The 14,051-nt window shown below is 55.3% G+C and overlaps 6 protein-coding genes across 6 annotated transcripts in view; 4 read left to right on the top strand and 2 right to left on the bottom strand.

Moving 5' to 3' along the window:
• CCM_02546 (Protein kinase domain-containing protein) overlaps window positions 1–1,056 on the top strand; it is a gene marked incomplete at both ends in the record, with an annotated part of 5,071 nt that extends 4,015 nt beyond the window's left edge. Inside the window, one exon of the mRNA XM_006667698.1 lies at window positions 215–1,056. Coding sequence (XP_006667761.1) covers window positions 215–1,056 — 842 coding nt within the window. The remainder of the gene's footprint in view (window positions 1–214) is intronic.
• A 3,007-nt stretch (window positions 1,057–4,063) lies between these two features.
• Window positions 4,064–5,216, top strand: CCM_02545 (uncharacterized protein; the record flags this gene model as incomplete). The annotated part of the gene is made up of 6 exons (XM_006667697.1): window positions 4,064–4,231; window positions 4,253–4,349; window positions 4,466–4,747; window positions 4,798–4,872; window positions 4,947–4,966; window positions 5,043–5,216. 6 exons carry the CDS (start codon window positions 4,064–4,066, stop codon window positions 5,214–5,216), a joined length of 816 nt encoding a protein of 271 aa, XP_006667760.1.
• Window positions 5,217–5,544: 328 nt separating this feature from the next.
• Window positions 5,545–8,129, bottom strand: CCM_02544 (homeobox and C2H2 transcription factor; the record flags this gene model as incomplete). The annotated part of the gene is made up of 4 exons (XM_006667696.1): window positions 5,545–5,668; window positions 5,737–6,640; window positions 6,695–6,819; window positions 7,159–8,129. 4 exons carry the CDS (start codon window positions 8,127–8,129, stop codon window positions 5,545–5,547), a joined length of 2,124 nt encoding a protein of 707 aa, XP_006667759.1.
• A 585-nt stretch (window positions 8,130–8,714) lies between these two features.
• Window positions 8,715–9,503, top strand: CCM_02543 (uncharacterized protein; the record flags this gene model as incomplete). The annotated part of the gene is made up of 1 exon (XM_006667695.1): window positions 8,715–9,503. The coding sequence occupies one exon, from the start codon at window positions 8,715–8,717 to the stop codon at window positions 9,501–9,503; it is 789 nt and encodes a 262-aa protein (XP_006667758.1).
• A 954-nt stretch (window positions 9,504–10,457) lies between these two features.
• Window positions 10,458–10,746, bottom strand: CCM_02542 (uncharacterized protein; the record flags this gene model as incomplete). Its single annotated transcript, XM_006667694.1, has 2 exons — window positions 10,458–10,530; window positions 10,589–10,746. 2 exons carry the CDS (start codon window positions 10,744–10,746, stop codon window positions 10,458–10,460), a joined length of 231 nt encoding a protein of 76 aa, XP_006667757.1.
• A 1,088-nt stretch (window positions 10,747–11,834) lies between these two features.
• Window positions 11,835–12,419, top strand: CCM_02541 (uncharacterized protein; the record flags this gene model as incomplete). The annotated part of the gene is made up of 3 exons (XM_006667693.1): window positions 11,835–11,958; window positions 12,088–12,218; window positions 12,279–12,419. 3 exons carry the CDS (start codon window positions 11,835–11,837, stop codon window positions 12,417–12,419), a joined length of 396 nt encoding a protein of 131 aa, XP_006667756.1.
• Window positions 12,420–14,051: the final 1,632 nt, after the last annotated feature.

Here is a 14,051-nt window from a genome sequence, read left to right as displayed (position 1 = left end):
TTTAATCTTCTTCCGCTCCCTGCGCGTCAGGGAATGAATGAGCTTACGGTTGACGACGGCTCCTTCAATCTTCTTCCGCTCCCTGCGCGTCAGGGAATGAATGAGCCTACGGTTGACGACGGCTCCTTTAATCTTCTTCCGCTCACTGCGCGTCAGGGAATGAATGAGCCTACTAGTCAACTTTTCCCGCACAATGCCTCCGACATGCCCGCAGTCACTTCGCGGCTAGACAAAGCGTGTGAAATGTCACAGGCCACCACGCAGCCGGGCAGCAATGTTACGGCTATCACACGGAAGACTTCACCGCGGGACAAGTACGCCACAACCATCCGACATACAGCCGCTCCGCCGGACGCCGATATCTCTACTCTCCGGTTTGAGACGCAGCTCGACGCAGCTATAAATCGACTTCACAAGTATCAAAATGACAATGCATATACTCCTCCCCAAAGAACTGCACAGCTAGACAATGGGACAATGCATGCAGATAAAAATACCCCAATTTCGACCCAGACCAGCTCTCAGCAAGACAGAGACGCTGCTGCCACTCGACGAATGAGTGAGCAGCTGAGCAATACGTCGTCCACTCCGCAGGCTACTACGCAGCGAGACGAGGATGCATATTTCAATATTCAATTCGAGACGCAACCGAAAAATACCCCTTCCATCCCTCCAGCCAGTGCGCAGCTGGACGACAATGCGAGCATTGCATCCTGCATATCACGCACGTCTAGTCCCGACGGCGACCTCGACGGCGGCGCTCAACTCGGCCGCAGCGAAACCGCATTCAGTGTCATGGACACACACTTTAGCCGACCCGCATATCCTGCGCCATCAAAACTGCCCCTGGCGACGGTCACTGACACCCCGGTCACGGCTCTCGACCATAGCCGCCATCATGCGCTTCAGAAGCCGAACGGTGCCCTACCCTGTCTCCGCCCGCCCCCCGGCCTTGCCGCAGCACCTCTCCTCCCCGATGTGAATTCGGATATCCATTTCGACAGCGCTCTGTGGCCTGACGCCACTCGCCGCTTTATGACTGGCGCGAAATCATGATCTCTTTCTTGTTACTGCGCGCGACTCCTCTTTACCATCGCGGCGGCGTTTTTCTTTTCTTTTTTTGGAATCCAAGGGGAACGCCCAATAATTGTGTACAACTAATCTTTGCAACTGTCCTCGTGTACAGGTAGAATGATGCGATGCCTTTGGCAGGCGACTGTCTTAGCGAATGACTTTTCTTCTCTTCATATTATGAAACGACTTGAAATGATTGGAAATGATATTGTTAGAGTCTTCTCTGCTGCTTTCTTTTGGATAATACCATAGTTTTAGCCCTTACTTCTTTTACTACAACATCAATTTACTTTGTGCTCTCAATTGCGCTAGATTGTTTCGTCTGACCAGTAGTTAATTTTGTCTCCCTGGCAAGTGGCGACGCGGGACGACCCGCGCTCCACATGTCAAAGCGCCGGGCAGATCATTGGTGTAAAGAAGGGTTTCTTGGAGATGACGGCCTTTTTCCTTTGTACTTGAGATCCTAGTTATGGATGCGCTGCCACGGCCAGAGAAGGCTTGGTGACCGACCTACAACACCAACTCTTTGAACCGTTCATTCTGCCGGGACAGGAATACAATTATCAAGAACTTATCCGTACAATAGGCCGCCTGCAGATGGCGCTCACCCCGGCGGCTATCTATGGCACCATGCTGTTCATCTCGGCGTCGCGCATCAGGGCCTGGAGGCAGGCCACAAGCATAGCCTGCTTTATCATCCGCATGACTGGGCTATCCAATAAATCGATGAGAGCCTTGCCACCCTGTGACTTTGAGGATTCGCTGCCCACATGACAATTGCCCATCTGCAGGGGTTGAGTGGTTGCTCGAGGCGCCGAGCCCAGCCGACAGAACTAGGCAGCAATGATGGGGGGGGCGGGGAGGGACATCCAAAAGCCTGTTCCTTCACAAGTGGAAAATCTCGCGAGCATATGGTAGTTTTGTTGGTGGCAATCGCGCGTTCAGATGCCCACTCTCATGCAGAACTATTGTACGTTGGGCGGTTCGAGGATGCCGACCATGCGACCTGCTTCCAAGGCAGACTTGCTTCCTGTATCAGCCTCGCAAGGCAACGATGTTGTCTCTCATTCATTGGACAGCTAAGGAGTGAGGGGGTATGGTCTGGTCTTGTTACCGACAGGGCTGTGCTTTCTCCCAACTGTTGCGCACAGTTAGTTGCAACGTTCACGTTGGCCGGCCGTGTTGCCCCTCGGCCTTGCGCAGACTGTGTGTGGAGCGTGAAACGTGGCTATACCTCCTGCAAGCCTTAGTTGGGCGACGTATTTGCTTGAAAGTAGAGAGAAATAATTGTTAGGAAATATCAATAGTAGAAAAGTGATAAATAGCTCGGCTACGCCAGCCCAGCAGGTGACCCAGCACGAAGCCACTTTCATCCCCAAACATCCTTCCTCAGAACCGCCTATCGCCAAAAACCCCCAGAGCTGGCGCTTCCTACTTCAATACTTTACGACCCAACAAGGACTTTTTATCGGTACGTATAAGGAGGACGTGTGAGGTTGGAAGAGAGCGGAAAAGCTGACGGGCTATCTACACAGACAATGTGCGTTACTTGGACAGAATATTTCACCTGCGGCTGCGCCGATGGACGCCGGGACAGGAGTAATAATTGCGACGGGACATGTACCGGGGATGCCATCGTGTATAGCGAGGCTAAGGACGTTGTACGCAACGAGCCGTGTTTCAAACACCAGTATTTGACACCTCCGTCAAGCAGCGACGAGAGCGTCTCAGACGGTGCCTCGAGTGAAGAATCCGCAGACAACTAGAGCGAGCAGGTAGTTTGGCATGGCCCCAAGACGATTTCCCGCGTTATTTTGCGTCTTTTTCGTCATCAGTAGTAGTAGTAGTAGTAGCAGTAACTTCTGTTCCTGCTCGCTTGTCGTCATCACCTCCGTGCTCCCCCTTCTCTCCATGTCCATTGCTCTGCCCTTGTTCGCCGCTCACCTCGGGTTCCCTCTCCCCTCCTTGCCGGCTCCCCTCTCCGCCTTCTCCATCCTGCTGATTCTTCGGCTTCGGCTTCTGCGCCCAAGGGTTTGGCACGCCGGGCGGCAAGAGCTTAGAGGAGGGGGGGGGGACACGGTCAGTTAGGTACTCGGAACCGAGAGCGGAGGGCGATGGCTTGACTCACCACTGCACGATGCGGAAAGTTGCAATCATGGTGTTCATTTAAATACATCCACCTCGTCACGTACGTGTTAATGTACGCCGGGGCGCTGGTCGGCGTGCAGAGCGGCCTGATATGCTTCCTCACGCGAAAGCCTAGCACTTTGACGTCGGGGTCATGTTCCGCATTCTCGTACTCAAAGAGCACGAAGACGCGGCGCTCCGACACTGACGTCCCCATCAGCAGGGCCTTAGCCGGGTCGCCCGACGCGAACCGCACCACGTCGTTCATCAGGGCCACGTCCACCACCGTTTCGTCGCCGCCAGCGCGCTTCGTGTCACGGTCGAAGCGGCTCCGCGAGCACTTGATGAAGACCCGACAAGGACCCGATAGCGTTGTTTGTGCCATGTGTCCTTTCTTGAGGGCCTTTGGTTTTTTATCTTCCGATTTCAAATCTTGGGATCTCTTTTTGTTGACGGGTCCGTTGGGTGTTATGTAACGTGAAGGAGTATCAGGCTGAAGGAGTTATCAGGCTGGGAGGATAACTCCGCACCTGCACCATACACGTGACTATCGTCTTTATAGCAACCGAATAGGGCACTGAAAAATGATTGATATTTACATGAATCTATGAAAAGTGAAGTTGTGCTGCGAAACATTTTATCCTTTTGCTTTTGACAAAGAATTAAAAGGATGAGAAGAGTAAGTAAAAATGAAAAGGACAAAAAAGTCAACAAGTAGCAAAAATAGAACGAATAAGGGAGTTGGTAGTATTTATAATTAGTGGTTTAAAGTGCCTTGCAAGGTGAAGTTGTTTACTAAGCCAGGTCTTACACATGTCGTTTCCTGCACATTGCCAAAACTCACACCATTCATCACTTTGCAATGCCACTTCTATCCATCAAGACCCGCCGGTCAGCGTTTGGGCCTAGCTACGGCTCGCAAATCCATTTCTTGCATCCTGGGTATCCCGACGGACGGAACGTGCTGCTTAGCCTTCCCGCCTTTGACGACCGAGGCATTCATCACGAAACGGCTCGCATCGCCTGCGCGGTTCTCGCCAACTCCCGCTAGGATGGCTTTCTCTCTCCAACTAGAGATGGCGAAGCGGTGGCAGAAGCAGGAGACGATATACTTGTCAATAAGAACTACTATTCTAGAGTCCCAGACGGTACGTATCGAAATCTAATACAGTATTTTTGATGCTCTTGAGAGCTCTTCCCGTTTTTCTTCGTTTTTTCGTCTTCATTGGTACTAACGAGACCCTTGTAGATGATCACTACCCAGTCGTCCCGTCGTATCAACACTTTTGCTGTCCGACCACCCTCCCCGAATCATGCGCTACTGAAAGCCTGCACATCGAGCCCACCTCTATGGATGACGTGGGAAGCAGAGACCAAATATGCCGTGTGACAGCCTCGGAGCTCGCTAACGTGATTGCACACATCATCCCTCAGGCGCAAAGCGAATGGTGGCAGCGTAACATCATATTCATGTACACGGCCAACCCCGACCTCTCTTCTGATACGCGCTGCGCGGAAAATGCAATTTTGTTACGTCGTGACATACGTAAGTTGTGGGATGATAACCGTTTCGCCTTGATTACAGAAAGGTAGAAGGGTTCTTCATGTCCTGGAGAAGTTCATCGCACGAGCTCGAGACAGAGTACCATAACCTAGAGCTGCAGCCGCTCTGTGGGGCAGTGACACACTTCCTCTTTTGTCGTTTTGCCCTTGCCATCTTCTCCAAGAGTGTCTTTCTCAACCAGCGTGTGAAGCGGACACCAGCGTGTGAAGCGGACACTTGTGACACTCGATGGTGACAATAGACCACAAGTGCGGTCCATATCCTTGAATGACTACAGAAACTTGTTTCTGCGGCTGCGAAGGCGAATAGCCGCAGCCAAAGTCCGAAGAAGCGGGCGCGGTCGGCGCTGAGCAGTGACGACGCAACGGTGGATGAAATCGAGTCGGACGGGTCTGAGCAGCGAGGACGACGTAGGGGGAGGAGATGGTCGCCCGAGCCTTCACCGGGCTAGAACAACACGCAAAACCGCTCTATTCGCCACCATGACGAGCTCTCGCAGCCTAGGCACGTCGTGTCTATAAACTACTACTAACACATGGAAATTTACGAGGAGGATAAAGAATATATTGTGAAGGAGCCGAGCTCGAAGCACACTCCGGTCTGGTCCTGGCCTACCTAAGGCTACAAATTAGTGTAGTTTTGACTTGAAAGGGCCAGCCGTCATTATCAGCCCGCGTCGGTTGCAACCGTCACAAAACTTGGCGCGACTTTTGCCAATCCAAATCCCATCTCAAGGTGAGGCCTCCTAGCCCGTCTTCAGCTGTACGAATACTGTACGACTAAGTTTTGCGCTTGATCAGTCCCAGTCCCGGCCCCGTATCTCGGGGCAGCAACCCAATATCACGCTTGAATCGCTCGAGCCAGTCAGGAAGGTCTGCCGCCGTCTGATTCCACGGATCGCCTCTGTCAAAAACGATACCTGTTAGCACCATGAACAAAACCCTCAGAAATCACGCAAAGACTATACGTACTCGCCGTACTCGAGCCACCGGGCTTGTTGCTGAATCTCCTCGTCGCTCGGGATATGCTTGTTCGGGTTGCAGTCCGACATGGACGACGCCACGAAGCGCGCAAGACCGCGCGCCAGCCGGCGATATCCATTTGCATCGTTCAAATCGTAAAAGCCCCTTCGTCGCGCCGCGGCCGCTCTTTGGCGTTCTTTTGTCGGATCTTGCAGCGTCGAATCGGGGTCTGTTCCCATGGGGGAGTCGGTGCTGGTCGTCTGGGCATCGAGCATGGACGTGTCGCCGGCTGCGGCTGGGCTGACCTCGGCAGCCTCTTCGCCCTGTTCCACGGCTTGGAAGAGCCGCTTGCGAAAGTCGACTAGCCAGTCGGTGGAATTGTAGGTCAGACGGAGTAGCCAATTCAAGACATTCTCTTTGCTTGAAATGGATATTTGCTGGGCTCGCCGCAAGATGCGATCCGCTTCCACCTGGAGCTCCCAATTAGCGACCTCTTTGCCGCCCAGGGGCAGAGAGAGAGTAAACTGCCGCAGTTCGCTTTCAAAAGTACAGTCCTGGAAGATGTTGTCCTTTCCGTTGATGCGCAGTGCCGACATGCGGTTTTCCTCCTGGCCGCGGACAGACTGGAACATGGCGTCGCGGGTGATTTCCTCGCAAGACATCACGAGGTCACGCAGCCACGAGCCGGCTGTCGTAGTAGGATCCATAGATAGGATATCAGCACTGCGAATGATGCGGCATGCTTCAAGTTGAATCTCCGTGTCAGTCGGAGGGCTCCCAGTGTCGTCGGTAGAATTTACTATCCAGTATTCCAGTTCCATATTGAGCAGTTCGTAAGGGCTATTTGGTGTCCATGGAGAAACGCTGCTTGCCACATATGGCAGCGGTGATATCTTCTCGAGATGGATCAAATCTGTCATACTTGATTAGTTCTTGTAGCAAGGGTATGATGCCCGCCAACACGTACATGGTGGTATCGAGTTCTCTACCGTGCGAAGGACAGCTTCGTCAAAGCCCCAATCTCCCGTCCAATGCTCCATTGTGGCCCCGTTCTTAAAGTGCATCGCAAGGTGGTCAACACGCGCGCCCCAGCTGTGTAGAATAGTATTACAGAATCCGCAACGCGATCGGATCTCTGGCGACGCTGCCTTCCAAGTCTCCAGCGTCTCCTTTGGCACTTTGGCGTGATGGCCGAGCCGCAGATGCTGGGTGAGATGGTCCTTTCGGTAAAAGGTCCGTTCGGTCAGCGTTCGACTGCTGCAGAGAGAAAAGTTGTGCGACTCAAAGTGCGCCGCATCCGGGCTCGGCTGCGAACAAAATACGCATGTGAGAGAGCCCGTTACGGGATGAACCGTGAGCGGGCCGGTCGGCGCGCAGACCCAGCGATCGATGGAGAGATGCCACGTCTTTTCGTGCCGCTGCCAGTCGTACTTTGTCTGAAAGTCTTCGGCGCAAAAGGTGCACTGGAACGCGCCGCGCGTGGTTATGGGATACGCCGTGTGCGTGGGCAGGCCGGTGCGCTTGCGACGGCGCCTGCGCCGCGCCGAGTGGTTGTCTGGAAAGGGCGACAGGGAGACGCCGCCCTGAGAGGAACGGGCCGACCGAACGGAACCCTCGCTCGACGGCGCGTCGTACCTTCCAAAGGAGGAGCCGTTACTGAAGCCGACGCTGGAGCTGTCGTCCGAGTACCGCGATGCAGGCGTGAGACAGGAGCGCTCACTCGGCGAGGCGGGAATGCGAGCCGCCTTGACCGCGCCCAGAATGGCCGCCACGTCAGCCGGCTCGTTATCCGGCGGCGAGTTCTCCCAGCGCTGCATCGGGTTCAGGCCTTCCAGGATGCCGGGCGTGGCGCGGCGCGCCGGAATGTCCATGGGGGACATGGCCTCCATCGTGGACGCGGGCGGGCGCAGCGGCGCGGCCATCTTGGCGCGCCGGCGCGCATTGGCGAACCAGTTGATGATTTGCGTCTGGCTGAGGCCCGTCATGGTGCTGAGCATCTCCTTGTCCTCGCGCGCGGGGTACGGGTAGTGGCTGTTGGCCGCCATCCACTGGCGGAGGAGGCGCACGGCGCTCTGCGGGAAGCCCGGGCGCGCGCCGGCCGTGTCGGACGGCGTCGTGACGGGCGGGCTCGGAAAGTACGGTATGGACGCGCCGGTCCGAAACAGGGCCGTCTCGAGGGCCTCCTTGTCGTCAGCGGCAACAGGGCCAACAGCATCGGGCCCAAGATCGGCCGACGGCGGCTCCTCGGCGGGGGTGTGGGCGTGCTGGCCCTCGAGCTGCTGTCCGAGAAGCGCAAACTCGTTCAAGACGTCCCAGTCCTGGAAGATGTCGTACTGGGCGCTCTCGTCGAGGCCGGCGAGGTCCTGGTCGAGGCCGGGCAGGGCCAAGTCGAAGTGATTCATGGTGGCGGCGCAGAAGGGGGGGGGGGCGGTGGTGTATGCGGTGTTCGGCGCGACTGCAGGTCAACTTGTGCAGGTAAGACTGTATCCACACACACTATGAGGGCGTATATTCGACGTCAATATCGCTATTGGAGAGTGTAAAATCAAGGTGACAACCAAAGACGAGGTTCCCCGGATTTCTCTTCCGGTTCCACCACATGTTAGCGGTGGGGCTCCGCTGCCTTTTTAGGGCGTACCGGCCGCTGAACGGAGCACCGAGTCGGAGAGCGGCTTTGTTCATTGCGAATGTGACGATGTTATTTTTCTTTGTTCAAGTGCACACCGCTGTTGGACGCAGATGTGCGGGATGAGACTGTCGACTGTCTGGCCTGGGCTCGCCGCTCCTGCTTTTCCTGCAGCTCTGCCTCATCGGGCAAACTCTGCCTCCGACCGTAGGTGGTGGGGTAGCATCGCTGGCCGTTTGCAATAAAATGTCGATTCTGCCTTTCCTTCCTCTTTCATATTCTCGAGTCCTTCTTCATCATCAAGAACGTTTCGTCATAAAGAATTTTGCATAAACGCGGCTGCAGAGACCGCGCCGACGCCATGTCCTCCACTGAAGCCCCTCCGAAGCCGGACCTGTCCGTCCCGCCCGAGCTCTCCAGCCAATCCAACCAATCCACCCTATCCGACCTCCCTAAGCTATCAGCCTTGTTCACAGAAATCGAGGCGAGATTCAAAACAACGCAGCTCGGTGACGAAAGATGGTATATCCTCGCCCTGTCCTGCCTCGCCACCGGGCCGGAGCCCGAACTCGCCGCACACCTCTACCAGCACCTCATCGCCCAGCCCGCCTTCTCAACCAGCGCGTCCCGCCAGCGGCTGGTGCGTCGTCTGCGCGAGGCCCTCTTCAAGTCCATCTGCGTGATTGGCGTCTGCAAGCCCATCGAGTCCATCCTGGCCATTGCGGCCATTGAGCGGCCCGAGGATCGCGACCTGTCGCAGTCGCGCGAGGGCTGGCAGGCCGACGCGGACAATGAGCAGCGCGCCCGCGACTGGTTCCGCAAGGTGTACACGCACAACGCCGCAGACACGATTGGCCTCTTTGACGCCCACAAGGACTTTGCCTGGACGTCGATGCACATCACCTACGGCCTGTATCTGTCGGATCGGCAGGCGCTCGACGACGTGGAGACGCAGCTGGTGGTTCTGCCGTGCATCATGAGCCAGAATCTGAAGCTGGAAACACGCTGGCACATTCGCGGCACGCGCCGGATTGGCGTCTCCAAGGAAGACACCCAAGTGATCTGGGACGCAGTTCAATCTTTTGCGGCGTTTTTCGACGTCAAGCTGACCAAGGTCCCGACAGTGGACGACGTTGAACCCGAGGTGTAGAAGATTAGTTCGACCTTGGCATTTGACTAGACTCGTAATACGAATACGGAGTACGGTCAGTGAAGTTGAAAGCAGCTGACATGGGTGCAGAAATGTCTCAATTACTGCTAAAGCTTACATAGTCGACCTTGTCTTTTTTGGGTTAGCCATGAGTTATTATCTTGCCCATTTTCACGAATGCTTCATCCCACTCATCATTGATGCTATATTTGCCCTTCATTATCAAGTACTCGCTGCTTCATGTGGTCACCCCGACAAGCATACAAGGATACCCCCCAGCCCAACCCATGTCTGTTTCCCATCGGTGTTCCAAAGAGCTTAGGCAACAATGCCCGACCAGCCATGCTTGTCGTGGCGCCTGTTTTATTTCCAAGGGTGCACGTTGTCCCACTGAAGCAGTGAAGCTTCAACAGCCCCTCTTCCTCGGCCGCATACTGGTAAACGGCAGCCACAGCCTGTCCGCCCCGCCAGCCGCACGTGTACACCTTCTAGTCAAGGAAAGGCTCTTGTTAGAATGCCCAGGCTAGGTGAAATGGACAGGGGCCATCCGGATAGCCGGGGATTCAGTCTGTGGGGAAGTACGTTACGTCGCGAAGCAGGACAGGTCGCTATATCGTGACATTTGTACATTGTAATATTCTTACATCAATCTATGTAAACGTTCAGTCATGAGACCTTTCGGGCTACTGCTCAAAAAGGAAGAGCATGGTAAAAGGCTTAGTCGCTCAGTCCAGAGGAAACAGTAATGCTTCTAGCATTGTGGTAAGCGACATTTTTTGTCCAACGCCGGTGCGCGGGTGAGCTGCCCGGTGCAGTTCTTTTGTAATCAAGACAGCCAAGGCAAAAAAAAAAATCCCTCGAGCGAGGCTATCACGGTCACCAAGTACGTAGTCGTGATGTTACCGGTCATGGCTCGGGTGTATTCTGTCCCCTGCGCTCACACTGGTGAGTTGTTCAGAGGGACCGGTCAGAAGCGGACGAGGCGGAAGAGTCGGTAGAGTTGGTACGGGTAGCCTTGGTGCGCTCACTGCAAAACGGGTTAGTCAAGGTTGCAGAGCATGCTGATGGCGGTGTCATCCACGTACTAGTGACTGCGGTCCTGGAGGGTGCAAGACCAGGTGCTGGTGCCGGCCTTGATGTTGAACTTGATGCCTCTGTTCTCGCCAAAGACGTTGACGGGAGTGCCGGCCGCGGGAGCAGCGGTGGTGGCAGCAGAGGTAGGCTGGGAAGAAGCTTCAGGCATGGTGGCGGTGTTGTATGAGTTGCGTGTAGTAGGTTGCGGGCGTGACAGACTCCTCCAAGTAAACGATAGAGTAGATGTGTATATGAGGATGTGAGATTGGACAAGCCTTCCGAGGACGGTGAAATCGTAAAGTGACAGACGGGGGACTTTATAACGTTGCCACCTACGCCCGCCTGCGATATCAGCGAGGTCCTCAATTTCCGACGCGCGTGGGGGGCAGGAGTTTGGCCATTCCGGCACCGAAGGAGGGTCGCCAAATGGCGTCTGGTGTATTAGTTACTCGCAGACTCCTCCGTCGTTGTTGACCAACCCCAACTGAGTACAGCTAGGCGGGGGGAGGGCAAAGGGCTCGGCCGGACGAAACGGCAAAGGCGGCAGACCCAACCATCCATCCTAGTTATGACGGGACCCAGGTACTCCACGGAGGGCTTGATACGGGTTTCAGACCCCGAGCAAGGCAAAACGACAAAGCAACGAAGAAGGATTATATGCTGCTGATCGTTGGACTTGGGTCCATGTTCCGAGGCCGTCAGCAACTCTAATCCTCTTGTCTGATCATCTTGACCATTTGGTTATACGGCGGACAATTGAGACCAACTTGTCGCAACAGGCGCCAACAAGTACTCGGAGAGTCTAAGCTGTGGGTGTGTAGCCTGCAAGTAACTAGTAGGTGAGCCATTTTCTGGCAAAGGCCTCGCTGGTTTACTAAAACGCTAGTAAGAAAGCCAACCACAACCGGTATTACACCATGGTAATAATAAGACGGCGAAGGGGGGGAGGCGACAAGCCACTCGCACTGAACAAAGCATAGCGCAGTGGAGAAGGGATTGACGGCTCGACACCTTGATTGAGTTGTTGTACATGAGAGAAAACGGAGCTTGAGAATGCCGCGAGGCCGCGAATTGTAGGTACAAAAGGGCTTTGCCCACAAAAGCTAAAAAGTAGCCGAACGATGGGCGGTGACTGAGTAAGTTGGCGTCTCGCAACGTAGTAATACCGGGCCAGAGAATCGTTTCTGATTCCGATGGCTCCCCTTTCCACTTTTTGCCTGCCAAAAGGGCAATGAAATCCGACCCTAACTTGCCACGATGAACAAGGAGCCGCGGAGAATCTGGACAGTGACCGCAGATGGCTGGGGCGACCTGCACTGTACACGCGAGCAAACAAACGAGGCTGGCGCCCCGGAGTTTTTGGAAATATCTCATTTCCCGAGTTTATAGGATCGCTGTATTGGGTGGGCATTCTGGTATCTTCCGTCTGGGAGTGAGGCATGCAACGTTCAGGGCTTCGCCTTTGCAAAAGACACCAACTGATAATGCGCGCGCGCCGCAGATCAATCAGCCAGACACTGCAAGGTTGCAGGAAATGCGCTGGAGCCGATGCAGAGCTTGTCGCATGATGCGACGCCACGGGCGGCGAACCTTGATAACGACCCTTTAATAGGTCCTCTTGTTGGCTGCGGCGTGTTGTCTGTGTGCTGCGTGTGCTTGTCCTACCCAATGCGCATATCGCATATCGCATATCCCAAGTAGTTACACGTGTCTGACGATCATAAGAACGAGGAGCGAGAGGACACGCAAATAGCATCATCTCACAACAGTAACGGCACATTCCAAACAACGGGCGTTGCGTGCCCCTCTGACGATCCGCCCACCGCCGCTGCCCCCTTCTGAGAGTTGGCAGCGACGTGGATGCGGAATATCCAAGGAGATGAAGGGCGTGTAGCACACACTCTCTGCCAAGTTTATAATTAGCCAGCCCGCGAGCCCCAACCACAGAGCCCACCCCGACAGTGACGTAGCGTGAATCCCCAAACGCCCTTGACCCTTCTAGAAGAAATGATGACCCGCCGCTAGAATAGCGCTGGCGCATGTGGCTGATTTCATTCGTTCGGGATGCCGTTTTCGTTTCTCTCCCTTGTTTCCCTCGTCATTTGTGTTGTCGCCCGTCCTTTCTGACCTGCTGCCGGCCGTCGCTCTGCGTGGTGCCGATTCCCGATGCAGGAACAAGTTGGACTGCTGCCATCAATATGCGACGCGGAAAGTATGATAATACTCGCCGTACATGTGAATCTTGTCCGGCCGTGGGGCAGCTCTTGACGCTAGAAAAAGGGTTGGAAAAACCATGTATCGGTCAGCCGCAGCCAAGGCCTTCCAGAACGGCCTTTGGATGCCAAGATGGTCCTTCTCTTGGTAAACCCGGATGCGCATCGCGGCCTTTTTGTGCTTTACTTGTCCATGTGTAGTTGCGCTGGTCTCGATCATCACTCGGCAGTTTTATCGTTGCCCCAAGCCCAGATGTTGGCCTGATTTACCTCTCTCGTCATATGTACCAATGATCAGCAAACAAGCTTTCTTTCCGTGGCTGCAGCACACGGAGCAGGGTCGTTCGACTAGTCCTCGAAAGACTTGGCAAAGCCTTTCATCCCCGCATTCGCTGCATTTGGCGACTTGAAGCGAATCATTGGTGTCGTTTAGGTAATCCTCACGGTGCTTCTGGCTGTTGTTCTTGCTGAGGCAGGCTGAATGAAGTCGTAGGCCACGAACTTTAGGTTTCCACGCAGATCCAAAATAAGACAGTCGAAAGTTCAAGTCCAAGTATCTCTTTGTCGGATGGCTCACACAGATCGGGTCTTACACAAAGGTCCGAGGCCGTTGGCAAGTATTGTTATGTTTCTGCAGACGGCTAAAGGGCTAGTACATGAGTAGATATCCAACATCTCATTCATTAAAACAAGGAAATTCTCCGTATTTCTTCCCGTCTATGTCAGACGGCGCCCTATTCTGTAGCGCCGTTTTCCCGAAGCACATTGGCCACGCTCTCAAACCGTCCCGCCCGGTCGAGGGCCGTCTGTCCGGGCGTCTTGGCATTGACATCGACGCCGGCGCCAATCAGCAGGGTAATTTTCTCCAAGGCGTCGCGGCGCATGCCCAGATACGGGGCAGCCGGGTTCGCGACGGCGACGTGCAGCACCGTCTCGCCGGCCTTTGTGCGGGCCTGGACGTTGGCGCCGGCGTCCATGAGCATGCGCAGCTGGCCGACGGTGCCGAGCATGGCGGCGCAGTGCAGCGGCGTGGCGCCGTCGGCATTGACGGCCTCGAGGTCGGCGCCGGCGCCGGGCGCGAGCAGCACGCGCAGCAGCTCAGGCGATTTCTGCGCCGCCAGGTGCAGCAGCGTGTTCCCCTGGGCGTCGTCGGGGGCGCGGCTGTTGGCGGGCGGGACGGCCGCGCCGCGATCGAGCAAGAACCGCACGGCGTCGGACCCGGCGTCGTCGAGCGCGGCGAGCAGCGGCGTGCGTGGGTCGG

Source organism: Cordyceps militaris (genome assembly GCF_000225605.1).
Source record: "Cordyceps militaris CM01 unplaced genomic scaffold CCM_S00002, whole genome shotgun sequence".
Lineage (NCBI taxonomy): Eukaryota > Fungi > Ascomycota > Sordariomycetes > Hypocreales > Cordycipitaceae > Cordyceps > Cordyceps militaris.
This window is presented reverse-complemented; position numbering and strand designations above follow the sequence as displayed.